The 24,225-nt window shown below is 49.0% G+C and overlaps 8 protein-coding genes across 8 annotated transcripts; 4 read left to right on the top strand and 4 right to left on the bottom strand.

Moving 5' to 3' along the window:
- Positions 1 to 2,399: 2,399 nt before the first annotated feature.
- LTR64_008168 (uncharacterized protein) lies at positions 2,400 to 4,024 on the top strand (the record flags this gene model as incomplete). Its single annotated transcript, XM_064902483.1, has 2 exons — positions 2,400 to 2,770; positions 3,373 to 4,024. The coding sequence occupies 2 exons, from the start codon at positions 2,400 to 2,402 to the stop codon at positions 4,022 to 4,024; spliced, it is 1,023 nt and encodes a 340-aa protein (XP_064750959.1).
- Positions 4,025 to 4,598: 574 nt separating this feature from the next.
- On the top strand, positions 4,599 to 6,065 carry LTR64_008169 (uncharacterized protein; the record flags this gene model as incomplete). The annotated part of the gene is made up of 1 exon (XM_064902484.1): positions 4,599 to 6,065. The coding sequence occupies one exon, from the start codon at positions 4,599 to 4,601 to the stop codon at positions 6,063 to 6,065; it is 1,467 nt and encodes a 488-aa protein (XP_064750960.1).
- A 282-nt stretch (positions 6,066 to 6,347) lies between these two features.
- On the bottom strand, positions 6,348 to 7,292 carry LTR64_008170 (uncharacterized protein; the record flags this gene model as incomplete). Its single annotated transcript, XM_064902485.1, has 1 exon — positions 6,348 to 7,292. The coding sequence occupies one exon, from the start codon at positions 7,290 to 7,292 to the stop codon at positions 6,348 to 6,350; it is 945 nt and encodes a 314-aa protein (XP_064750961.1).
- Positions 7,293 to 8,078: 786 nt separating this feature from the next.
- On the bottom strand, positions 8,079 to 10,351 carry LTR64_008171 (uncharacterized protein; the record flags this gene model as incomplete). Its single annotated transcript, XM_064902486.1, has 2 exons — positions 8,079 to 9,922; positions 9,979 to 10,351. 2 exons carry the CDS (start codon positions 10,349 to 10,351, stop codon positions 8,079 to 8,081), a joined length of 2,217 nt encoding a protein of 738 aa, XP_064750962.1.
- Positions 10,352 to 12,117: 1,766 nt separating this feature from the next.
- On the bottom strand, positions 12,118 to 15,934 carry RSE1 (pre-mRNA-splicing factor rse1; the record flags this gene model as incomplete). Its single annotated transcript, XM_064902487.1, has 2 exons — positions 12,118 to 13,432; positions 13,614 to 15,934. 2 exons carry the CDS (start codon positions 15,932 to 15,934, stop codon positions 12,118 to 12,120), a joined length of 3,636 nt encoding a protein of 1,211 aa, XP_064750963.1.
- Positions 15,935 to 16,504: 570 nt separating this feature from the next.
- On the top strand, positions 16,505 to 17,866 carry LTR64_008173 (uncharacterized protein; the record flags this gene model as incomplete). The annotated part of the gene is made up of 1 exon (XM_064902488.1): positions 16,505 to 17,866. The coding sequence occupies one exon, from the start codon at positions 16,505 to 16,507 to the stop codon at positions 17,864 to 17,866; it is 1,362 nt and encodes a 453-aa protein (XP_064750964.1).
- Positions 17,867 to 20,200: 2,334 nt separating this feature from the next.
- Positions 20,201 to 22,188, top strand: LTR64_008174 (uncharacterized protein; the record flags this gene model as incomplete). The annotated part of the gene is made up of 2 exons (XM_064902489.1): positions 20,201 to 20,547; positions 20,601 to 22,188. The coding sequence occupies 2 exons, from the start codon at positions 20,201 to 20,203 to the stop codon at positions 22,186 to 22,188; spliced, it is 1,935 nt and encodes a 644-aa protein (XP_064750965.1).
- A 486-nt stretch (positions 22,189 to 22,674) lies between these two features.
- LTR64_008175 (uncharacterized protein) lies at positions 22,675 to 24,051 on the bottom strand (the record flags this gene model as incomplete). The annotated part of the gene is made up of 1 exon (XM_064902490.1): positions 22,675 to 24,051. The coding sequence occupies one exon, from the start codon at positions 24,049 to 24,051 to the stop codon at positions 22,675 to 22,677; it is 1,377 nt and encodes a 458-aa protein (XP_064750966.1).
- Positions 24,052 to 24,225: the final 174 nt, after the last annotated feature.

Below are 24,225 nucleotides of genomic sequence, written 5' to 3' on the forward strand. Positions count from 1 at the left end.
TTGCGAACGGTACTGCTGTTGTATACACGCCAGTACCGTACAGCCCACTATATAGAAGTGATCACAACGCACACGATGTATTAGGTCACACGTATAGATTCCTGAATGATTGCGAGGAGGCTGATCTGCAATATTCTGCAAGACGCTTTATAGGTTTTATTATCAGCAGGAAAATTCCGCGTGGGTACAGTACGGTTCATGTCTAGTATGACTATATGAGAAAAAGCGAGTTAGCCGTCACAGGGCAAATCGTCGTGAAAAGGTATGTTGTCAAACCTGGGTCTTGGGTGGAGTTTATCCAGCAACGGATCAGGCCAGAACTGGACGATATTCTCTGCCTCCTTCGGATCAGAAAACACACTATACGCCCACTCGTGAAGGAAAGTGGTAATGTAGTCCACGGCCATGAGGTCGAGGGCCGTCGTATCCACACCATGGTATTTCAGCTCAAGACTTTCTTTAAATCTTTCTGCTATTCCACTTTCAGATGGCCACTGGGTTGGCCAATTGTTCTTGACTCCAAACACTGTGCGTTGTGCTGTCGTAAGCTCGTTCAAATGACCCAAGTCCTGGTAGAGGTCGAACCTAATCACAACCTGACCCAAGTCGAATTGTTCTACACGAACTTTGACGTCAGTTGAGCAACAAGAACACTTGAAGAGTATAGGGCACGTCCAACAATAGGTTGGAGCCGCTTCCTCGGAGGTTGAAAACAATCTCTTGCTATTCTGCATGGCATGATGCACGGCTGCACTCCAAACCGGTGATAGTGGCATTGCGTGACATTTCTCCATCGTCTGCCTGAAATCTTGTAGTCCCGGGAGATCAGGATAAAGTTCCAGCCTCACAGGCCAACGCTGGGTACGCCGAAGCATTAGTGAATCACCAACGATCTTCAATCTCGTCTCGTTCATTGACTCGAAGTGAGACTTCCCACATCTGTGAACAAACATGCTCTTAGGAACGCCATAATTAGGGCCAAGGAGCGTGTGTCTAAGGATTAGTCGTCGCTCTGGTTCAAACAGTTCCTGAAAGCCCTCTTCACAGTCGTGATAGCAAACGATCAGCGAGCCATGAGACCGCTTTGCATTGGTACACAGAGGACAAAGATGCCGCGAGTGTCCCCGCCATTTGTATAGACGTTCATGAGTAGGACACGAGAGCATATCGGGAAGGTCGCGCTCCAAAAGAACTAGAACGCGGGCCTCGCGACCATTATGCTTTGGAGTTGGCTTGTAGGTTTTGAACAGAAGTTCGTAAAGTCGATGGCAGGTCAAGCTCAGAGCTATCCCATTCTCGTATTTCAGCTGCGATACGATGATCAAGAGGACTTCAGTTGGCAAATCCAGTAATCTCGATCGTGGACGGCTCGCGATGACGTGAGATTGAGCTTTCAACAATCTCGTATTCTCACAGAGCAAGCTCCAGAGACGCTGTATTGTACTCATCGCTCGAGTAGTTATGAGAAAAAGAGTCTCATGGAAGCAGGTTGCGGGTGGTAGAGCCCAGAAGACATCTAGGTAGTTACGGCCACGCACAGAGTGCTATTGAACTGGCACTGGTAGAATTAATGGTGTTCCGTAGCTTTGTTATTCGCCTGCAAGTTGACCAAGATTTTTCCAACATCATGACGCTGCGAACAATCCCTAGACATGGTGCGTGTGTTCAGCGCAACCCTCAAGAACCTTTGGAAACTCGAATGATTCGAGTAGCCGTTACCAGAGAGACATAGTGTTTACGAGATATACTACTCGTGGACAGCGACAGTGCTTGGCACTCGTCAGCAAGATGGGCGATCGTGCTTCCGGGCTTCAGCACGAACTCTGAGAGCCACGATGCAATATGACTATCAGTGGCCAAGTCTCAGTCAAGGCGACGCTTGCTTACATTTTGAGGTTTGAGTCTTCCGTGTTGCCTTAATGTTATTTGATTTCGAAATGCTTTCCCCTGGAGAGGCGGAGAGGTCGGCAAGAGTCAAGTTTGACATAAACGATCGACATTATCTTGTATCTTGCTTCGCCACCCACGAAGCCTTTCGCACCACCCTAGGCCAAAGCTTGACAAGCAGAAACTCTAGTGCTTGTTTTCGCTGGTGATGCAAGCATTGATGGATCCGCAGCCACGGGACGCTGTATCTACCGGATGAGTATCTCCCTACCACAATCGGTGAGCGTGCACCTCATTGTATGAGTGCACACATTGGCTTCTCAATGACGTTGTTGCTAGAGAGCTAATGCCGTGGTGTTGAGGTGATGTTTGGCTGCGATGATCTGTGCGTTATAGATAGTCGCTGGTGCCAAAGCGGCTCACTCATGGCTTCTGCATTATTGCGAATGTGTTAATTCTACTGCCAGCTGTACCACGCTCAGAAACCCGAACAAGGTCACCTCATTTCGATCATGGCTCTTGGCCGCCCAGAAACTCGTTCACGGTCCCCTACTCTGCGAGCCTCACGCGACAATGACTATGACCCAGAGAAATTGCCAGAGTCCATGCAGGCAGACCAAGATGTGGTCCGAGCCAAGGAGAAGAGAAGATCCAAGGGATGGCAAGACCAGGACCAAGATGATCCATTTGGCGACGAAGCTGATGGGGACGTGAAGTACCGCACATTGAGCTGGTGGCAGTGCGCTGTCATTGTGATCGCGGAAACGATTTCACTAGGTGTGTTATCGCTGCCGAGTGTTCTAGCTGAGATCGGTATGATTGGAGGCGCCATTCTGATTGTCGGATTGGGTGTCGTTGCAACATACACTGGCTATGTTTTGGGGTAAGTGCAACAAATCCAGCACGTGGTAATTGAGTGTCTAAGGAAACAGGCAATATAAGATGGCAAATCCATGGATTCACAACATGGCTGATGCATTTTGGGTTCTCTTCAGACCTCTTGGTCCTAAAGCTGCTGTGATCGGACGAGAAATCGGGGGAGTTGCTCAAACCATTTTTCTGATCTTCGGTGCAGCATCTCATCTACTGTCCTGGACGATATGTCTCAATACCATCACCAACTCAGCGGCGTGCACTCTAGTCTGGGGTGTAGTTGGATTAATACTGTTCTGGGTCTGTACATTACCAAGGACTCTGGCCAAGGTTTCCTGGTTGAGCGTGGTCAGCTGCCTATCTATCCTGACAGCAGTAACGGTTACTATGATCGCACTGGGTGTACTGAACCCAAGTAATGGTCAATACCTGGGGACCACTCCGCCAGGCACGCCTTTTCGTTCCGTTTTTCTATCTGTCACAAACATTGTGTTTGCATACGCGTAAGTTTTCCCCTTGTCATGTCGTTCGTGATGTACCGGCTGTGTCGTTGGCAGTGTTCCCCCGGAGATCTACTATACTGTAACTTGACACTCTGCTGACTTTACCCAGAGGACATCTTGCCTTCTTCAGCTTTATCTCCGAGATGCGAGAGCCGAAGGACTTTACCAGAGCGCTCATAGTGCTTCAAGTGAGCGATACGACCGTCTACCTCATCGTGGCCATGGTATGCTACGCCTACGCCGGAAACGAAGTCCTCTCTCCAGCGTTAGGCAGTCCTGGAGGTGTTCTAGCAAAGATCGGCTGGGGTGTCGCGATCCCTACCATCGTTGTCGCAGGCGTGATCTATGCACACGTAGGTTCAAAGTATGTCTACGTGAGAATCTTCCGAGGAACTCGCCACATGAGCAAAAACACGTGGCTCTCTATCGGAACTTGGATGGGTATCACTCTTACATTTTGGGTTATCGCATGGGTCATTGCCGAAAGCATACCAAATTTCAACAACTTGCTAGCTCTCATCTCTAGCTTATTTGCAAGTTGGTTCACTTACGGGTTGAGCGGCATCTTCTGGCTGTTCCTCAACTTTGGAGGATACACGAAGAACTGGAAAAAGATGGCACTGACATTTGTTAATATCACTCTTGTGTGTATAGGCGCCTTCATCTGTATTGCTGGGCTGTATGCTAGCGGCACTGCAATTTCGGGAGGGAGTGGAAGTGAGAGTGGAGGTAGTTGGACATGCGCAAGCAATGGGCAGTAGGTATCATACCAACGAATGTGACATTTGTACCGGTTCGGAACACTATCGCAGAAGTTTTCGAAATACCCTCTCACCCTGTTCGTGCTTTGTACACCTCGCTACCCAATGCATGTTCCTGCTCTTCTTGCGACTGCACGCGAGTTTCCTCTATACGAGAGCGAGCCAGTATGAACACACTAGACGTATTGGGTTTAGTGGCTACTCGAGGACATTTGTCACGTCACCACTCTTGACAAGAACTTCCCGTCTCATTCACGCTCAATGAATTGTGTGTCGTCAGCCAGTATGCAATCTGTATCAACAGGTCTAAATCCTGTCTTCCAGGCATCATAGCGACGTGTTTTCTGTAGGCAACCCCTCACTTACACACCATACAGAAAGTGGCGAAAAGACGCTTCTGGCACGTTCGAGTCGAGGCCTCGTAAGCCAATTCGTCGCCCGGTAAGTACCTTGCCAATCAGCCACCACGAAACGCCTCTGCCTGTTCGTGACCTTTTGTATAATATCCTGCTTGTGGCTTGACTCTCCTTGACATTGTTTCTTCCACTATACACCACAACACATTCTTGTCAAGATGCCTTCAGTATACTATCTCAATCCTCCCCCAAACCCTTTCTGGTCTTTCGTGAATGACTTGGATTCTCACCCTTTCTTCGGTGGTTTCCCCGAGCATGTTCGCAATGGTGGCCCACCAGCACCTCCTCCACCACGAAGATCAGCTTGGGCTCGTCCTGAGCGTGGCACTCCTGCACCACCACCTCAACCTCCAATGAGTGAGGCAGCAAAGGGAAAGCAGCCGACTGTCGAGGACGATCCTCCCATAGTCGATCCCAGCACTATCAAGCCTGAGACAAAGAAGCCGGAAGAGACCCAACTTCCATTCCACGGCCGTAGAGCTCGCTTCGGACGCCCAGATCGACCAGATCGACCAGATCGTGAGGAGCGTGAAGAACGTCGACAGCGAGGTCACCCTTGTGGCCGGCGCAACCGCGGATTTGGAGGATGGGGCGGTCCTCCTCCATTTATGTTCGGCCATCCATTCGCAGGTCCACCGCCAGAACATCGAGGTCCTCCCGGCCCCCCAGGCGAGGGTCCTCACCATCATCCCTCTGACCACTCTCACCATCGTCGTCGTTCACCACACCGTCCTCGACGAGAACTCGGTCAGCGAGACTTCGACCTTGGCGGATTCCTCAACAACCTCGGTGACAGACTCGGCGTCGACCTCTCTGGTGCAGCAGAAGGTCTAGGACTGACTACTGATCGCTTCAGTGCTCCTAAGTCTGGCGAAGATGTGAACTTCGAGCCAAAGACCGACATCTTTGAGAATGCAGACGCCTACATCATGCACTGCAGTCTTCCTGGCTGCCGAAAGGAAGACGTGGGAGTCGACTACGACGGAGAGAATAGCCTTTTGCGAATCACAGGTGTCTCACACAAGCCTGGAGTCGACGAGAGCATGATGAAGCAGCTGGTCGTCGATGGACGAAATCGTGAAACTGGTGTCTTTGAGAAGGTCATTCGATTAGGCACTAAGCGAGACCCAGCAAACGTGGATGTTCAAGCCATTTCAGCCAAGATGGATGCTGGAATCCTGGTCGTCAAAGTGCCAAAGACTGAGGCTGCTCCTCAGAAGCGCGAAGTGCCCATCACTACTGACCCTGTTGCTGAGGGTAAAGCTGACTACGAAGACGACTACTCCGAGAAGCCAGTCTTGTTCGATGCATCCGAGCAGGCGAGTATCGCTGGCACTGAGCCTGCTGACGCGCCAAAGCGCGAGGAGATCAACTTGGTCGATATGCAGGACAGCCAATACAAGGAGAAGAACGAGCCTCATGCCCAAGACACCAAGCCTACCACCAAGGCTGAAGAATCTAAGCAGGAGACTAAGAACACTCAAGCTGAACATCATGCACAGGAGCTTCCAGCCTATGCCGCTGAGGAGCCATACGATGATGATGACGAAGAGCCAGAGGAAGATTGGGAGAAGTTCTCCGATGCCAGTGGTGAGGGTGAGTTTATCAAAATCAATGTCAACTAGGGTTTGGATTGAAGATGCAATATGACGGAATGGGAGGATTTCAGGTATATGTGGGGGAATGAAATATATAGGTCAAATTTATAGTGGAAAAAATAGGTATATGAATTTGGGAGTAGATGATCTTTCACCTCTTTGTTTTTTTTCTCGAAAGCTATTCGTGAAAGTACGATGCTGGTTTACCATCTCACACGGTTCTGTAAAAGTTTTGAATGAGTAACAAACTGCATCCCATTGATATGAGAGACACTACCTGCCTCTCGTATATGTGTTGCTTGAGACTCATCAAATGACATTCTTCAACTCCTGACCCGCCAAGAACCGCCTCAAATTATACGCAATAAGCTCTTCAGCACCCTGCGGTCGACCTCCAGCAGCATGCGGACTGACAATCGTGTTCTTCGTCTTATAGAACCTATGTCCTTCTGGCAGTGGCTCCTTCTCAAACACATCGAGCGCCGCACCGCCTATGCTGCCGTTGTCCAGTGCTTCGGCGAGTGCGTCCTCGTCGATGGAAGTGCCTCGACCAACATTGACGACCCAAGCGTGGTTGGGTAGGAGTTTCAGACGTTCTGCGTTGAGTGCGTGTTTTGTGGCTTCACTGCCAGGTAGAATCATGACGAGCGCGTCAGTTTCAGACAGGACTTTTTGCAGGGAGTCCTCGGAAACGACTTCGACGCCGTTGCGCACACCACTGGATCGAGCGATACCTTTGACGCTGGCTCCTAACCCGACCAAGCTGGGCGTCAACATTTTGGCGATGTTGCCGAAGCCCCAGATAGTGATGTTGGCTCCTCGTAAACTGGTGAACTTGCCTTTTGGTCGGTCAGGTTGTGGACCGCCGAGGTGGCCTGGCCATTTACCTTGGAGCTGGTACTCCTTCATCTCGTCTAGTCGTCGGGCAGCGCAGAGAAGTAGTGCAAGGGTATGCTCGGCCACTGTGTGATCGTGGAGTCCCGAGCCAGTACATACTGTGATCTTTGAGGCGTCGAAGCCGGCATTGAGAACGTCGTTGGGACCGGCGGCGAGAGATTGGATCCATTTGAGGTTGGTCATGCGCTTTGCAGCTTCGGATAGGTTATCGGGACTATTGGACCAGGTCACTAGGATCTCGGCGTCGAGGAGATCGTCGGGTATTGGCTTTTTGGCATCGTACACGTGTAGGGTGGGCGCAAAGCCTTTGAGGCTATCTACGTCGAGTACAATAGACGTTGGGTACAGGAGCTTCATGTTGCTTGTTTTCACTCGAGACGAGACTAATCACTGTTCTGTCGTTCTGAGTCGAAGGACAGGTATGAGAGAGTATTCGCCCACTCTTATCTCGACCAGCTTTCACATTCGATATTCGTGGTGGTCAGGCCTGCTTTCCTAACACGATTGGCAGGCCGCTTTGATAGCCGACGACTGCCGGTATTGCTCCACGACTTGGACAGGTCACCGTGAGGAGACCAGAGATCAAACTCTTCGTCGCTTTGAGGTTGCCCGCTCACCTTTTCCATTTAAAGTAAGCGAGTCCATCACGCGAACGGACGTAAGTATTGAGTCTGCTTATAGACACGAGATCTTCGTCGTTGTAAGGGCCTCTAAAAGGTTCTCACTTGAAATCAGTCACAGTTGCAAAGAGTAAGAAAGCGAAAAGCGCGAACAAACCAATTCTATTGAGTTTCAGGCATGAGTGTGCCTTCCTAGATCCCAAGTTTACCCGATTTTGTCCCTGATCTAGGTGCCCTGGGGGGTGGCAAGGTGGGTCCAGGTGCTGAAGATTACAGCAGCGAGCAATCAGTGGTAGGAACTCGAGGTCAGCAGTCACCAGAGGAAGGCAAGAGTAACATCGCAATATATATGCTAACTGTTGATTATCATTCCTGTATCTGCACTGCTCCGTAGAGGGAAAGAGTTTCATCCAATATGCAGTTACAATCACAATTGCTTCGCTAAACCAATCAAACAAGGTCATCATTCGTAAGTGGTTCCAGAGTTTTTGTCTAAACACTGGCTGACTTTGTGACACAACCGTCACTGAAATCTCCTGGCATGAAAGTGCTGCTCCTCGTCCCCTCTCCTATATTCAGGCGCATCATCACCTTCATCTTGATGAATCTCACCATAGCCATTCTTCCTATTCTGAAAATCCGAGAACGATATAGTCGGTGTCCTCTGAGCATTACCAACCAGGCTAGCCCCGTCATGCTCTTGCTGGACCATCTGTGGTGAACCGTGACCATTTTGCGTCGTGTTTCGCCGCAGCTCGTAGCTCGAGTCTTCATCCGTAAGTTCACGCTCTTCTTCCTCCACGATCGGAGGAGACTTTAGAGCTGTAGTGTCGTGGGAGCTCATCCTGCTCAGCCGTCGCTCTTCAATGACAGTATAGTGCTTTTCGGCAATTGCTTTGAGCACATTGTCAATAATGATGACAATCAGGAACGTCAGTGAGACAATTGGAATCAGCAGGTAAGAAAAGGTGTATCGAAAGGTGTCGTGATCGCCTTCCTTTTCCTTCAATGGAGAGATAATCATCAGAGGCAAGCCCATGCCAGCAAGAATTCGGAAACCAATGCTCGCCCATTCGGTCTTGGTCTTCTTCTGTCGACCAAACCAGTATAGAAGCGCAAAAACGAAGAGTAGCGCACCGGCCGAGCAATAGAAATACATCAGTGTAAACTTGTAACCGTCTTCGTAAAGCTCGACCTTTTGGTCATACTCCTTCGTCTTCTTAAGTTTGTGATTTGGCCCTTCTGCTCCGAAATTTTGATAGATGAAATACTGAAAGTAGTTGCTCATCTTCTCCAGGATTACTTTAACCTCAGCTGCCCAATCATCCGAGCCAAAGGACGCTTTAGGTTTAGATAATTTGGCTAAATCTTCATTAAATTTCGTGGTACTGTAGTAGTCTTCAGTTAGGCTTTTGTAGTAGTACTGGGTACTGGTCTCCCAGTAAGTCTTGTTGACCTGAGCCACAAACTCTTCAAGGCTCGCAAAGTCCTTTTTGGCCACCGGATTGCGGATTGGGTTTGTTGCACTGGGAAGCGAATCTTCTGTAATCCACCCGATTGCGTTACGGCATGCGTTCCAGATGAGAAGAGCAGTGGACCCTTCGACCGTAAGAAGGATACAGACATGAGCCGGGAAGTGGAACAATGTCCACAGCTGTTGGCCGATCGTACCGAATCGATGGTGATCGACATTGTCGAAGTACAGGACATAGATGAGGTAGATCAACAAGACAGCAAAGGTAATGATGCCAGTTTCTTCCCATAAATGGACCGACGTACCTTGAATGGCATATGAAACTGATTTGATCAGACCAATGATGCCTTCGCCCATGATGATTAGTGAAAGCAGTCCGACACGTTCGACAAGGTGAGTATGCTTGAAGGACAGGACCCGCCAAACCATGCTGATCGTAATGACTCCTACAGCTTCGACGCAAATAAAAATATACCATAACCGAACCTTGGATGCACCCTCAGTGCCCGCGATAGACATGTTCGTACGGTCCATTATGAATGTGGCCAAGAATCCTGCAGCTGCGGCAACGTAGACGAACATGGTTGCCATCATTGGGACAAGAGTTTTGTCAAAAGCCCGAACGAAATAGAGCACAACAGCGTATTGGATGATCCAGAGTATTCGACAGCCGAACATCAGTAGTGCAATGCCATGAAAGGCCCGTGTTGTTCCACCGGACAGAATCGAGTCGTAGAGAGAGCTCAGTCCGACCAAGGAGACCATAATGCCAAAAGCGATGAATTTGCAGATTCTCGTGAAAACACTGTCGACGTAGAATCGAACGTCAAACATGGCGACGTGGAACCAGGTCGTCCAGAGAATGGCGAAAAAACCGAGGTAGTTTGATAGCGCTGTGAGTTTCAGGTTAGCAAGATCTCGGTTTGCGCATTTTGAATTCGGAACTCACACTGTGCATCAACATGTGCCGATTTTGTCGTAAACACAGCCAGGTTACCAACGAAGAATAAATCGAAGAACAATTCCAAAGTACTAGCTTCATGCTGTTTTCGGAAGATTCGATGAGCCAGTGCCGATTCTGACTGCTCGGCCTCGTATTGTGCTACCGTGGTCGTCCTCTGCACACCATTTCCTGACCTCTTTTTCTTCGCAATCCATTTCAAAGCCTCGGGGTCAACAGGTGATGCCAAGAATGGAAGTGGTTTGTGTCTTGGATGCTCTGCGTGGCTGCCTTTGTGCTGAAGTTTCGAAACAGAAGCACGCGTCACTGTTGCCTCTTGAGATGTTGTTCTAGTGATCGACTTGCCAAGTGACCAACCCATACTTGTGACCTTCGTTCCCTCGTCTCCTCAACAGAACGGGAAGGCTGTGCCAAAGATAGTACAACAAAGCTTGGAGGCGATATGAAGGTCGAGGAGAAAACAAGGCCTCACAGTAGATCCTCGAGGTATAAAAGGATCGAGTGGTCTTGGTCGGAGCTTAGCAACAGTAGACGATTGATTGACGACAACGTGTTTTGGTGTAAATGTCAAACTGTAGCCAGCCACAATGGACTTTAGTGTGGTTAGATCGCTGAAGCTGAAAGCACGTGCACCTGCGTGTACATGGGGTGGGAAGGGCTTTCCGTGATCTCGAGACGACCTAGATATATACCACTGAGCAACAACAACAGACACCTTCAACGACTAAAAGCAATTGATAATGAATTTTCCAAATCCACAAGGACTCACGAGAAGATGGACAAAGCAAGGCCATCAGTGCCGAGCAATACGAGCCCAAAAGTCATGGCGAAGTCAGTAGACCGCTAGCTGCGGCTGCTGTCGAAGTGGCAGATTTCTGGACCCAGGAGTGCACGAGGAGAATGGGCCATGGCACGCCTCGAAGGATGCTTGAAGTGCTTAGCATGTATCTAGTCCAGATTGGATTGATGACCCTAGAGCTTATTTTTCAGCTCTGCTGTACCCCACTAAGAAGGAAAAAGCGGACTGGTCAGAAGGACTTGTGCAAGCGAGCGGTAGCCTCGTTTCGGCATGGCTTGATATCAAGACTTCTTCATGACGGTCACGTTAGAAGGATAAGATTCGTTGCGATGAATCTATCAAAGCAAAGGTTACGCCAAGTCGAGAGTGAGCTTCAACCACATGGGCACACTAGTAGCTCGTTTAATGTGGAGAGGCTAAGGAGCTGAGCAGTTGTGCATAGATTACTGTATGTCGAGGGGCTCTGGCTAAAGATCGGCAGCTAACGTTTGGTACAGAATCGTAGTGGTAGAAGCAGTTTTGATATTTTTTTCTCTTACAACACCTAAACTTGTTGCAGGGTCGTTGGGCCCTATACATAGATCAGGGTTCATGTAGCCAACAATGCCTACTGGACCTCCACGAACTTGTGGGACGAGAATGCATTCCTCCTGTACAGCATCATTGAGGTTTAGTGAACGAGAAAGAATAGCCGACATCATGCAGCGTGGCTGGAGCCTGGACTGCCTTCGTAACGACGGATATCTACCTGTTCTACACAACTGTGTACATGTACTACTAGAATCCGTAACCAATCCATGTCTTGCAGGGCGGGGTTGCCTTTACAGGAACGATCTTAGTTGAGTTGTGCGCGGCCTTGATAGGACGGCTGAAGGATGCGGCGAAAACAGGCTGGATCAAAAACCTACATCTTGATATGATTCGGAGAGGTCAGACAAAGTCTTATCTGTAAACATTTTAGAGCGACAGCTGCTCTCAGCAAGATTGTCAGGCGATCCTGCTCACATCGTCGGCTGACAAGTCACTGCAGGCTTGAACAACTGCGCAGAGGCTTTACTTTGTATGGGCACGTTATCCTGTCGAATCAATTACGATGAGCAACATGGACCATATCGTTGTAATCGTACTCAAATATCAGCAGGTGAGGTTTGATCTTGTCTTATGCAGAGTCGCAATGACTTCAGCATCCAGCTCAAGATCAATCGATAGATAGCGAGAGACCGAGCGAGGCGAAAGACTGCTCTTTAAGTAGGAAGGCTCAAAGATGGCACGAGAATCGCACTTCAAGGTAACTTGAATTAGGCAGATCGATTCATATATTTTGCTGCTCAATACGCGACTCTTGTCCGCATATCAGAGATTTTTCTTTCGACCTCTCGAACTGATCGATCAAGTGGACCAGCTATGATCTCCTTCTTCTCATGCGGTAACAAGAAATACGTCTCGCACAGATCCCCATCAATGGTGCCTTTCGAAGGAGCATAATAAGACCTGTATGCCAAGTGGTCACGCCCAAGTAGTGGCGGATTGTGTTCTGTAGCAAGCTGCTTCTCAAGCTCTTGGAAAAAATCCACATCCTCACGGCTAACAAATGGTACGAGCATTCCAAGAGTACCTTGTAGGCCCGTCCAGAATACCACGTCTCTCCCTCCATTCACGAGGTTTGTCTTCTGCACGCTCGTCGAGATGTCGCCAGTAAAGTAATGCGTCATGAGGTTCAGGCGGGCGGGTGCGCCATTTAGATATCCTTTCTCGTGCAGAAGATGTGCACCAGAATTGTCCTCATCCGCCTCTTCTGAAGCCTTAGGAGGACACCGTACGAGCCACATGTTTCCGAATTTGTCTCCGCCTGCTACTGTTTCATAGTCGACCATCGCAGCCGACGTTGTCCAGCGTGCGACCATATCGTCTGCGAAAGGAATAAGCTTGTTGTCTTGGAACTTGTAGACCACAAACGAAACACTCTCCTGTACATCACTGACAATGATTCGGTTACCTTGTGTTGCAAGTCCAACGATGATGTTGGGTAGAGTTTGTACCTGGCATTTGCGAAGCATTTGTTTCATGCCCAAATCGTAGATACGGAGGTCAGATCCACATCCAGCAAGCAAACGTCCTTGGAAAGGTAGCAGCGCTGTCGGAGGGTGGTCAATCTTGGTCTTGTGGATGAATTCTAGTTCACGGCCTTCCTCGTGAAATCTGTATACGTGAAGAAAGCCTGCACTGTACGAGCGTGGGCTCACTTTTAGATCTTTAGCTGTACCTATGACCAAGAAGGTCTCGTCATCCTGCCCAGAAAATGGAGCCGCTGCGATGCTCGTAGCACACTCATTGTCCTCAAGTTCCAGGCTAAAGATGACTGATTTTGCAGTCACTGGGTCAATTACTTGGACGCACGACGCCCAATGTTCGGTGCCATGTGGATTCCCAAACTGATCAGGAGGTAATATTGTGGCGTCGCCATTGACTGCAGGTGTTTCATTGATGAGCTTACTCCGTGTGGAGGAGGCCAGCGTATTGTTGTCTGACTCGATCACGTAGAAGAGATTGTGTTCGGGATGTTTGACGAATTTTCTTGGTGTGTACGGTAGAGGTATACTTTCTTGGAGCAAGTTACGTGAGATATCTTCGACTGAAAAAATCCTATAGACAATCAATTCTTGCTCAGGAAAAGGTTCTTGATGTTGTAAGTAAACATGTTGGGTTTCTCAGTAGGAACAATTGGAATAAAACATATGTTCTGCAGTAATCCTTGGATTCTAAGCAAGAGCATAGTTTTTGTCATCATGAAAAGAGGCTTGGGAGATGGGTGTGAAGGACATACCTTAAGTTTTGCTCCTGTATTCCTACTATGCCTTCGGGACATTGCTCACTACTAAATGTCCAGGCGTGTCTTAACTCAGGATAGTCAAGCGGTGTCAGCATGAAACCTTTGGTCTGAGGGTCAGTGTAGCCTAGCCAAGCTCGGGTACTTGCTGCCAGAATACAATTTTGACCTGCGACAGAAACACGGAAAAGTTTAGCCGGTTTCAATCCCAGGAAACGTGTGCGAACGTCGGATAGTTCGCCAGTGATCTCGTCGAGAACGGTGCGAAGGTAGACGCCTGAATAGAGGCCAATATGTAGATAAAGTGTTGTGCCGCCAGATGTTGCGTCGACCATAGGCATAATAGCAAGAGAAGAAGGTGGAGAGGTTAACGCCTGGACAGACTTGTTCTCCAGGGTCGAATCAGGGTCAAGGCTGAGGATTCGGACTGTTGAGTCATCACATCCTACTGCAAGGAACGAGCTGCGAACACGACCTTCTGGCACATCTCCCAGACCAAGACAGGTCACGGTACCAGTCATCTCTCTTCGTTCGTCATACTCGTTCAGAGAGCCGTCGGTGTCCATTTCGAAGTAGACAATCTCACCAGAACTTAGAGCCACCGCGATTTGTCTCTCATTTGTGGCTGCAGCGACAATGGATCTGTGCTGTGGCGCAGGCCATTCATTGACGCGTTTATCTGCTCGAATATGCCGTATACCCTTTGGATGAACTTGTACAAGAGCATCTTCGCCCAGCTGTTGCACAGCTAACGTTGGTGCAGTCGATAGGAAGCCAGTATCTGTGACTTCTTCGACAGTTTCGCCAATGCTCAGGACGAGTGTGCCCGAAGCGAAGGACAAAACAATGTAAGCATCATGCTTGTCTGCTCGTGTCAATTTGGTGGTCCAGACAGCCTGTGGTTTATCCGGCAGTTCTGATTCAACAAGTTCTGACACAGAAAGGCCGTGACGAAGAGTCTTGAAACTGCTTCTTGCACCAGCACCACAAATAGTGTATATCTGAGGAGCCCCATCTTCGTCGAGCAGATTTGTGACCTTGGACTCCATCAAAGGATTCATTGATTCAATACTCTGCACAAGTGCAAGGTTTAGCAATGGTCGTGGGTGGAAATATGCAGGGCTGTACGGCTCTAAAGGATCTGAGGGGTAGTCCTCGCTCGAGAATTCCGTCTCATCATCATCGTCGCCCAGTTTCTCAAATTGGTAAAACTGGTGATTTCCGCGTTCAGCGGCAACGAAGAGAAAGCCACTCTTCAGGATGTGTAAGCTATTAGCGACTGGTACACTGTCGAAGTATTTGATCTTCAGTGCTTTCACCTCACCGGTCGGCTGGCCGTTGTCGTCCTCTGCCATATCGATTGATGCTTTGAAGAGGTCGCCGTCCCCAGTCTGCAGAAGCAAAAAGAACTGGTTGCGTATCTTGTGCATGATACCAGCGACTATAGTTCTCTTGCGCTCGGGGTTCTCGAGGACACCTCTTCTTCTTGGAATCGGCACTCGGTGAGCATCCTGATTGTTGTGTCGATAGGTGATAGTATCTACTCCACAGACCAAGACACCACTTGGACCATCAGATCCGCCAGGAACCTGGAACAACCTTGTTGCAGATCGATCCACTGTTTCTGACCACTTTCTGACAACGTGATTGAGACCCAAATCTAGTTCGTAGTACACTAACTGCTTTTCTACATCCTCAAATGCTTGTCCGCTGGGATCTTGGTCGGACTCGGAGTAATCGACTTCGATGGCTGCGAAGACAGGGTTCTCATAACCAACGTCGAGTGCTATTAGGTCGAAGACGAGAAGGCCAGGCTTATGAGCTTCGAGCGGCGATGAGATGGTGAGCGCAGCTTGGGCATTTCGATTGAGGACATAGACGATCTTGTTCTTCTCAACAGAAGCGATCAGGCAAGCTCTTCCTTTGGGATCAACTGCAAGATACTGACCAGGGATTACTCTTCTCACACCCGATTTGCCAAAAGTCTCGAGATGGACGCGGCTGAAGCGATTCGTATCCTTCAGGTATTCCAAAATAGTAATTCTTCCCGAGTCTGAGCCCACAATTATATAGTCTTTTGAGCCGCCGGCTAATCGGAAGGCAGCTAAAGTTCGTACAATGCCGAAGCAATCTTGGGTAAATAGAGGTGAGATCTTCCCTTGCGTTGGATCAGGCCTGTGAATTGTAAGCTTGGACCCAGATGCCGTGACAATTTGTTGTTCTCTTGTACCGGCAAACTGACCCAATACTGCAGCCGTGATATCTGAGGGTGGCTGCAGCGTTAAGCTATACATGAACATTGAGCTCGTTGTCGCCATGGTGAATAGCAGGTTTTGACCAAACTGCTTCAACTCGAATCACGTCTAACCACGACAGACTTGGCTGTTCCCGATTGCTGACCACTGAGGGCAAAACAAAGCAATAGCTCAGGACACCACCAACGCCTGCGCCAGGGTATCAAGGATTGGAGGAGACTCGAGAACGTGTATACCAAAGCGATTGAAGATTGTTCGGACATTTTGCGATCCAGCACGCTAGAGTTGATGCCTGAGGCCAGAGTGCTGATATTGCTAAATTAAACTCTAGCCGCCTCGTGACGTAGATCCGCGCCAGAAGATTCCGACCAGCGTTTGTCGCAGGCAGGTGCGATTCATGGTTTTATTACATGGCAATTGCTGTTGCATGCCCCTCCAATAGATTGGTTATATTCATTCACAATTTTCATACTCGACATACACTAATCAAATAGCGAGATCCTTTCTGTCCATCAGAAATCTACTTGGTCCTGTTCAACCTTCGAGAGCCAATTGGACAACCCCACAGATTGCGCATAGAGATACCTAGCATAAACGATCCCACGATCAGTTGAATCAAGTCGTTTCAAGAAGATGGCAGACAATACGACGGCCGAAGATACGGTGGTCACCTTCAACGTCAAGGCTTCGAGTGCACCTAAAGTCACAGTGTCTCTACCACTTACCACAACCGTAGCAGATCTTAAGACCAAGCTGGCCGAACCTGATATGGCAAATGTCCCAGCGTCGTCGCAAAGATTGATATACAGTGGGAAAGTGTTGAAGGACCACGAAACGTTAGGTGCTCACAACGTGAAAGAAGGAAACACAATGCATCTGGTACGAAGCGCTGCCAGCAATCAGAGACAGAACCCAGCGAGTCAAAGCACTCCGGCTGATACCGGCTCGACCACGACCACTGCTCCTGCTGCCAATGTACCTCAAAACTTTGCTGCTGGTACAGGAAACGATCCTCTGGTTGGTCTGACCGGCGCTAGATATGCTGGCTTTGCTGGCCTACCTAGTTTACAAGAACTAGCGAACCCACCTTCCCCAGAAGAGATGATGCGACGTCTACAGGACCCGAACTTTGCACAGATGATGAACGAAGCTCTATCCAACCCACAGATGATCGATATGATGATAAATTCTAGTCCGCAGTTAAGAGCTATGGGTCCTCAAGCAAGACAGTGGCTGCAATCGGACTATTTCAGAAGGATGCTGACAAACCCCGATACTATGAGACAGATGATCGAGATGCAGCGTATGATGGGTGGTTCTGGTGCATTTGGTATGGGCGGAGGTTCAGAAGCCTTCCCAATGCCTGGCGCAACAAACACTACCGAGGGTCAAGATCAAAACCAAACACATAACCAAGGTCAAGGCCAAGGCCAAGGCCAACAGCAACAGAATCCATTTGCTGGTATGCTCGGCGGAGGAATGAACCCTTTCATGTTTATGCCTCCTCCTCCTCCTGCCGGCCAGGATCGATCCGCCGATCCTTCGAACAACGCGGATACACAAGCATTTAACCCCTTTGCTGCACTTTTCAATCCAGCTCCTGCTCAGACACAACCTGGGCAGCAACAGCCCGGTCAGACAGGATCCGATTCGAACAACTCTTCGCAGCAGCCCAACCCCTTCGCGGCTAATCCTTTGATGGCCGGTATGATGAACAACCCACAGATGCAGCAAATGATGAACAATCCCGAGATGCTGCAGAACGCTATGCAGATGATGTTAGGAGGCGGGGCAGGTGCAGGTGGTCTAGGAAATTTCGGCAACTTTGGAGGGCCACCGGACAATCGAGCCCCAGAAGAGCGGTATGCAACCCAGTTAGGTCAACTGAACGAGATGGGCTTCTACAACTTCGACCAGAACATACAGGCTCTATCCAGAAGTGGTGGGGATGTCAACGGAGCTTTGGAATGGCTGTTTTCTCAGCCACCAAGCTGAACAAGTCAACGAGATGAAGCAGAGTGTCTTATGTCTATATTTGCAACAAGATGTTTTTGTGAGCGGTAGCAGCATGCTTCGTCTTTATGATTTGACAGCGAAAAGCACCGAAGTAGTAGAGGGGTTGAATCATTTATTGTCTGCTCCTTCCTCGCTGTGTCACGACCACAATTCATAGCTTTCAAAGACTTGTAAAAAGCTTGCTGTTGAGTCGTTCGGACCTCTTGCAGCCAGGTAAGTACGTGCTGAGAGACTCAATTTTTCGTCTTGCCTTGCGACAAGTGTTGATTTAGAATACTAACAGTCTTCTGTGATGTTGCAGTGGAAGCAATTTCTGTGCTTGAACTTGTTGTCCAGATCTTGATGGGATGACTCGCGCACTAACATGTTGCGGTTCGCAAGTCTTATCAGTTACCTCCGTCCATGTACACGTCTCAAGTACATCCAGCACATGAACAAGACGTCATTAACCTTCGTCAACGTGGCTGTGGGCAAGAGGATGCAGATGAAGGCAAGGAGCAGAAGCGTTCCATTGCTGGGTTGAAGCCTCGTGAGACCTGCAAACGCTGCTTCAAGGTAGTCAAGACGATCGAGAGACAGAGTACTTCGTGTACGATGAACGTGAAGGAGAACGATAGGTAGGAGATATTGGAGAAGACTGAGTAACCTGAGTAATTTGGCTGTGACACTCTCAACATTGAGCTCAAGGTTAGGCATGTCCGGTAGGAGCCTGTGTGTTTGTTGATGTGAATTGGTGGGAGATGCAGTATGACCGTGAGTATGGTAGGGGGAGTGGGAGGATCAACGATGAATACGTTACCTGGTACCAGAAACATCATTTTTGTGGATCGAATGAGCTAGTATATTGAAGTGTACTCTGGTCTACACCTGTCGATTGCTGGAGTTTCATCATGGATGATCGTGGTGAGGCTGGATTTTTCTCGATAGAACTAAGACTGTAGCAATATCGCAGGCTCCTTTGTCGTGGTGTCTTCATGCTTGTGTTGTTTCCGTTCTGGAAACTCATGTCTAAGACAGCCACAGTAACCACCAGTGCTCAAAAGCGTGTTGATGTTTCATACATGTACTAGATAGAGCGAATTGCTGCTCACCTGTTTGTTCCTGTTTGTTCCTGTTTGTTCCTGTTTGTTCCTGTTTGTTCCTGTTTGTTTCTGGCGTCCACAGTGTATATGAGACAACACAACCTCTTCATAGACCTGGTTGCTTTCCCACATTCTCGGATTGGCAGTAAATTTCTTTCGCCTCATTTTGATAATATCTCTTCGTGACTGATTAGTGTTTAACGAAACTTAGGCAGCCTCGGTCTGCTGGTTTGCAACATCTGTGTGTGCTGTCATTCCCTAAGTCAGGGTAGGCATAAGCTGCTCTCCTACTGAACGGAGCAGTTCCCACGGGTATTCAGCTCTTGCGTCTTCAGCACTCGTAAGTCAAAGCCGGCAGGACGCATCGCTGCGAACTGGACACCTGCATCAGTGCTATATACTATGGATGTACAGTGATTGCACTGTTCGACAGTATGTGCCAGCACTTATTTGAAAGCAGGTGGCACTTCATCAACAACACCAAGAAACGAAATGATCATATATGCGTGCACGAACTAAGTCCTGTATCCATTTAGGTTACAGTCCTTGCGGATTAATGTAATGTTGCAGACATTGTAAGCTGCCTCGATAGAGTGATTTGGTTTTCCTGCTTTCTCGACCCATTGTGTCGTATTCATGGCTGAACCCGCATACTCAAAGCACGCCACAGCACCGCAAGCCTATTCAACCAAGGCTGGTCTGGTTGACCAGCTGAATCTCGCCGCGACTGCGCCACATAACGAGCAGCTGAAACTCAGATGCCAATTTCACTATTCCCGAAATAGGTTCTTGGCATGCTTAGCTTTCACAGCTCCCTGCAATTCGATCCCGCCAAGTCTCCCGGCGCTCTTTTGTTGTTTGAAATCAACACCAGAGTCACACTTTGGGACCCCGTGGAGTTGCTACAGCTGGTTGTTCGTGTTGCACAAGCCTCGTGGACAAGAGTTTCATTTGACGCATGACATCGTCTGTTTCCACGATGGATCCAGGCTCCTCCTGCGACCGGTGTGCCTCGTTCACAATGGTCACCTACTACTCACATATGCGATCAGTGAGGGCGCTGCATATTGCTCACCTGCCTTGAGGTGTGACCGTCGTTTCAGCACTTTCAAATTGATACTTCTCACTGCCATACTTCTCTGTGTATATTCTGCTTACTCTTTGATTTCTTTATTCTTTCTAGGTCTCAGCTTTTGTTTCTCTAGGTCCTTAGCTGGGAGTCGTTTCACCGATGTCAATACTTCTAGGTGTTGCAGCCTTGACGGCCACTGCTATTGCGCAGAGCTCAAGCTGTCCAGCAGGCTCATTGCCTGCAAACCAGAGGCTTGAATGGACTCCTTGTCCTGTCAACGCCTACGGCGAGGACGGACAGCCATATTATGCACCAACACTCGAATGCTCAACCATTGACGTGCCACTTGATTATACAAACAGTGGCTCGGAAATCCTGACACTCCCACTTGTTCGAGTACCGTCCAACAGCTCGACACCACTCAACAGGACGATCATTTTCAATCCTGGTGGCCCAGGAGCGAGTGGTATTGACAGTCTGATAGGTTTCGCAGATGATCTGCAGGCGTAAGAACACAAATGACTGACAATTCGAACTCCTGCTAACGTATGATGTGTAGAGTATCTGGTGGAGGATATCATCTTGTTTCCTTCGATCCTCGAGGCGTGGGTCTGACGTATCCATATCTTTGCCCGATCGCAGATGTGGCCATACCCTATTCCTCTCGTCCTATCACTGACCCCAACGGACTCAATGCAACATACTACGCCAATGCCATTCAAGGCGAGCTCTGCGCGCAATCTCCTTATGCAGAACAGGGACAGTTTCTCGGAACAGCCTTTGTGGCAAGAGACATTGATGCTATTGCGCAGGCAATTGGAGAAGATGGGAGAATAAGATACTGGGGCATGAGTTATGGCACTTTGCTGGGCTCGACTATTGCGGCGATGTTCCCGGACAAAATCGATCGCATGGTTTTGGATGGCAACATTAATCCTACCGACTACTACCACGGCCTTGGTGATGAAGCGGCCGACGACGTTGACCGAGAACTCGCATTCTTCTTCGATTCATGTGCTCAAGCTGGGCCTGATTATTGTCCTCTTTCGGGCCCACAATCGACCGGACCTGTCTTGCAAGCTGTCTTCTACGACTTTCTGAATGGTATAAATAACGGCACGTATGCTCTACGAGATAGAAATGGTGTTCGAATCTCCTACAAGCGCATAAAGAGTTCACTCTTCTCGTACCTCTACAGTGCGGCTAATTTCCCTGATCTGGCTGCCTCAATTTTCAATCTTTACCTGGCTACGCAGCCAGGTACGTCATCTACTTCAGGCAAGAGACAGGAGCAGCAAGAGTTCAATGTCACGGAACGGCTTGGTCTTGCTCAGTATCCTAACGTTCTTACAGCCATAACTTGCGGAGAATGGGATGAGATTCCAGCTGGCGACCTCAATGATTTTCGAGAACTCGTCAGCATATACGAAGAAAGAAGTACTTTCGGAGGAGATCAGCTCATAGGTATCGTCTTCGCATGCGCAACGTGGAATGTGACGGCGAGGGAGAGATTTGGTGGTGAATTCCAGAATATCAGGACAGGCGCACCGATCCTGTTTGTCAATTCAGACAAGGACCCTGTAACACCTCTGATCTCTGCACAGAACTCAAGTTCGGGTTTCGTGGACAGCAGAGTGCTACAACACACAGGCGCTGGTCATTGTTCGACCGCACACCCATCCAACTGTGTGCAGGAAAAGATCAGATCTTACTGGCAAACTGGAACTATCCCTGACGTTAGTGAGATATGCCAGCCAAACGTCGCAAATCCCTTGGTGGAAGATGTTCGCACTCCGATCAATGTCACGGACCGTACCAACCAGACAACCACCAACGAGGATGAAGAGCGCTTCAGCAGGGCGGTATCACACCTGGCAGATCTGCTAGGTTCGAGCAAGACATCATCATTCGAGTTTCCAACGGAAATCCTGGAACGTGCTAAGACGAAGAGAAGCATCAGCGCGCCTCTGTTCGGTCGACAAGCAACAGCAAGTGCTTCTTGTACCTCGATGACCGCCGTACCGTCATCACCGCCTATCACGGGTGGGAGCTCTTCGAGTGCTACCAGTGCAGCTGGCAGATTGCCTACTGCCTCAGGTGGTCTTGTCCTCAGCGTGCTGCTCGGAGCATTATGTATATTCATGTAAATGGACAGCTAACGTAGTGTTGTATAAAATACTAAAGCTACATACTCTTCTAAACATTCTGGTCTTATCTCTCCTTCTACGTTACTCAAAATCTACTGTCTCAATGTCAAAGGCGCTGCCCATCTGCTGCGTACCACATTTTTTAAGATAGTACACCGTGCCCCGTGCCTGTTTGCCATACGAGCTGAGGAGCAAACCTGATGCCTGAGGCACGAGGTCGTGTTCATAACGCGCCTTCCCCTCTGGCGTCCTTTTGTTCTACTCAGGCTGACCTTCGAGAAAGATGTGAGTGTGTTCGCAACTATCAGCTCTTGCACATCTTCGCCTTCTAGTAATCAGCTGAACGCTATAGACTATGTTCTTCTGCACGACCGTTGCCCGCGAGAACACCGGCAATTCTGAGGAGGAAAAGCAAAATATGCACAGATCATTAAAATACAGTTGAAGAAGAGATGGGTTGAACATGATCAACGGCTGTTCTGTCGCTCATACATCATGTTTGTTCTCGAGATACTCGCTCCAGTGGTCTGGAATCGCAGCACTTCGATTTCTCTTCAATTCCGCCTGTACGCCCCAGCAGAATTCTCGCCGGCCTCGTCGTAAGATGGTCTCGACCTGTAGACGCCTCAAGTCTGCTTTGTTCTGGCTTATCTTCTCCGAGGTCTCACCTTCCACATCGAAGCATTCCCCGACCCCTATGTCACACAATGCTTGCAGACCAGCCGCAAGATTGTACTCTTCGCTCTCGGCGCCACTCATATCAGCTTGCGAATCTGACACAAGCTCCTCGAGCCAAGACAAAACACGCTTGTTAACCTTGTCGACGAAGTCCTGGTATTCAAGGTCAGCCTGTTGTTGATGTCTCACTAGCTCTTCCTGAGTGGCATATTCTATGTTTCTGTCGTAACCATAGTCTCTTTGCTCCGGTGCTTGAAAGTGCGTCCAGTCGAAGACATTCTGGCTTGCAGTTCCCACAACTGCTTGTACTGATATTTGTTCTGTCTGCACATTTTTCTGGTCTAAGTGCGTTGATTTCTCAGCAGGTGCATAGTCGGAATCCTCATCCACAGCTATATCCAGAGGATCATCTGCCCAGATAACGCTCCCATTGCGAATTGGCACCCCACGGAGTGTCAGTTCTTCACCCAGCAGGAGGATTTGCTCTGTCAGACTGTCGACCTCGGTTCTCTTCGCCGCTGTATCGGGCGACTTCTCTAGGTCTGTCTTCTGGATTTTCAGGGTTGAGAAATCTTCCATCAGGTTGGTAGTCTGATCGTACCAACCCACATCCGCCACTGCTGTGATGTTCTCATCATGTTCTGGTTCTTCCGTTAGCATCTCTTCTAAGCCAGCACATTCCTGTTCGATAAGGTCAAGCTGTTCAGAAGTGAGCATTTTTTCCGTGAATAGGCTTGATGTTTCAAGTTTCGCGCTGGTACATTTTTGCCAAGGTCCATGATGCGCTTGCTGTATGATTTGATCAACTAGATCATCGACTTCCTTCAGCAAGTCATCTCTGGCCTTGCGAGACGTTCCGATGGTTGTATCGACGGTATCGCTGGTCAGATGAAGACATTGCAAGCGAGTCTGTAGCACAGGTATGTTCTTCCTGTCTTCTGGCTCTGCGTCAGGCGCCTCGCAGTAGTCTATCATTTCTTGTGTCTTAGTCGTGGCGTGGAGGACTCTCTTCTTGTGGTCACCTAAAGTGGTCGCCGTCAATGTGAGACGCTTCTCTGCAGCTTGCAGTTTTGTTCTGGTGTCCGCTAGCCTTTCAACGAGCTCGCGCATCTCTCGCCATCTCTGCGTCTTTTGACACAACAGCAAGCTTGTCGTGCCAGCAATGACTCCCAGGAAAGACTGCATGACTTTTTGCGACAATCTGCCCGAAGCTTGATGTTGCAGCGTGCCTCTGGACTGGGTGCTCGAAAATCCTTCGGTGAGTTGAAGCTCGTGATAGCGCAGGGGGAGCACTTATGCAGGTGATGTTCGGCATATTGCTGACAATGGCAGAACCTTCTTTGTTCTGTCGTTAGTTAC

The sequence above is a fragment of the Lithohypha guttulata genome, assembly GCF_036872675.1.
Source record: "Lithohypha guttulata strain CCFEE 5908 chromosome Unknown scaffold_8, whole genome shotgun sequence".
In the NCBI taxonomy this organism is placed as follows: Eukaryota; Fungi; Ascomycota; class Eurotiomycetes; order Chaetothyriales; family Trichomeriaceae; genus Lithohypha; species Lithohypha guttulata.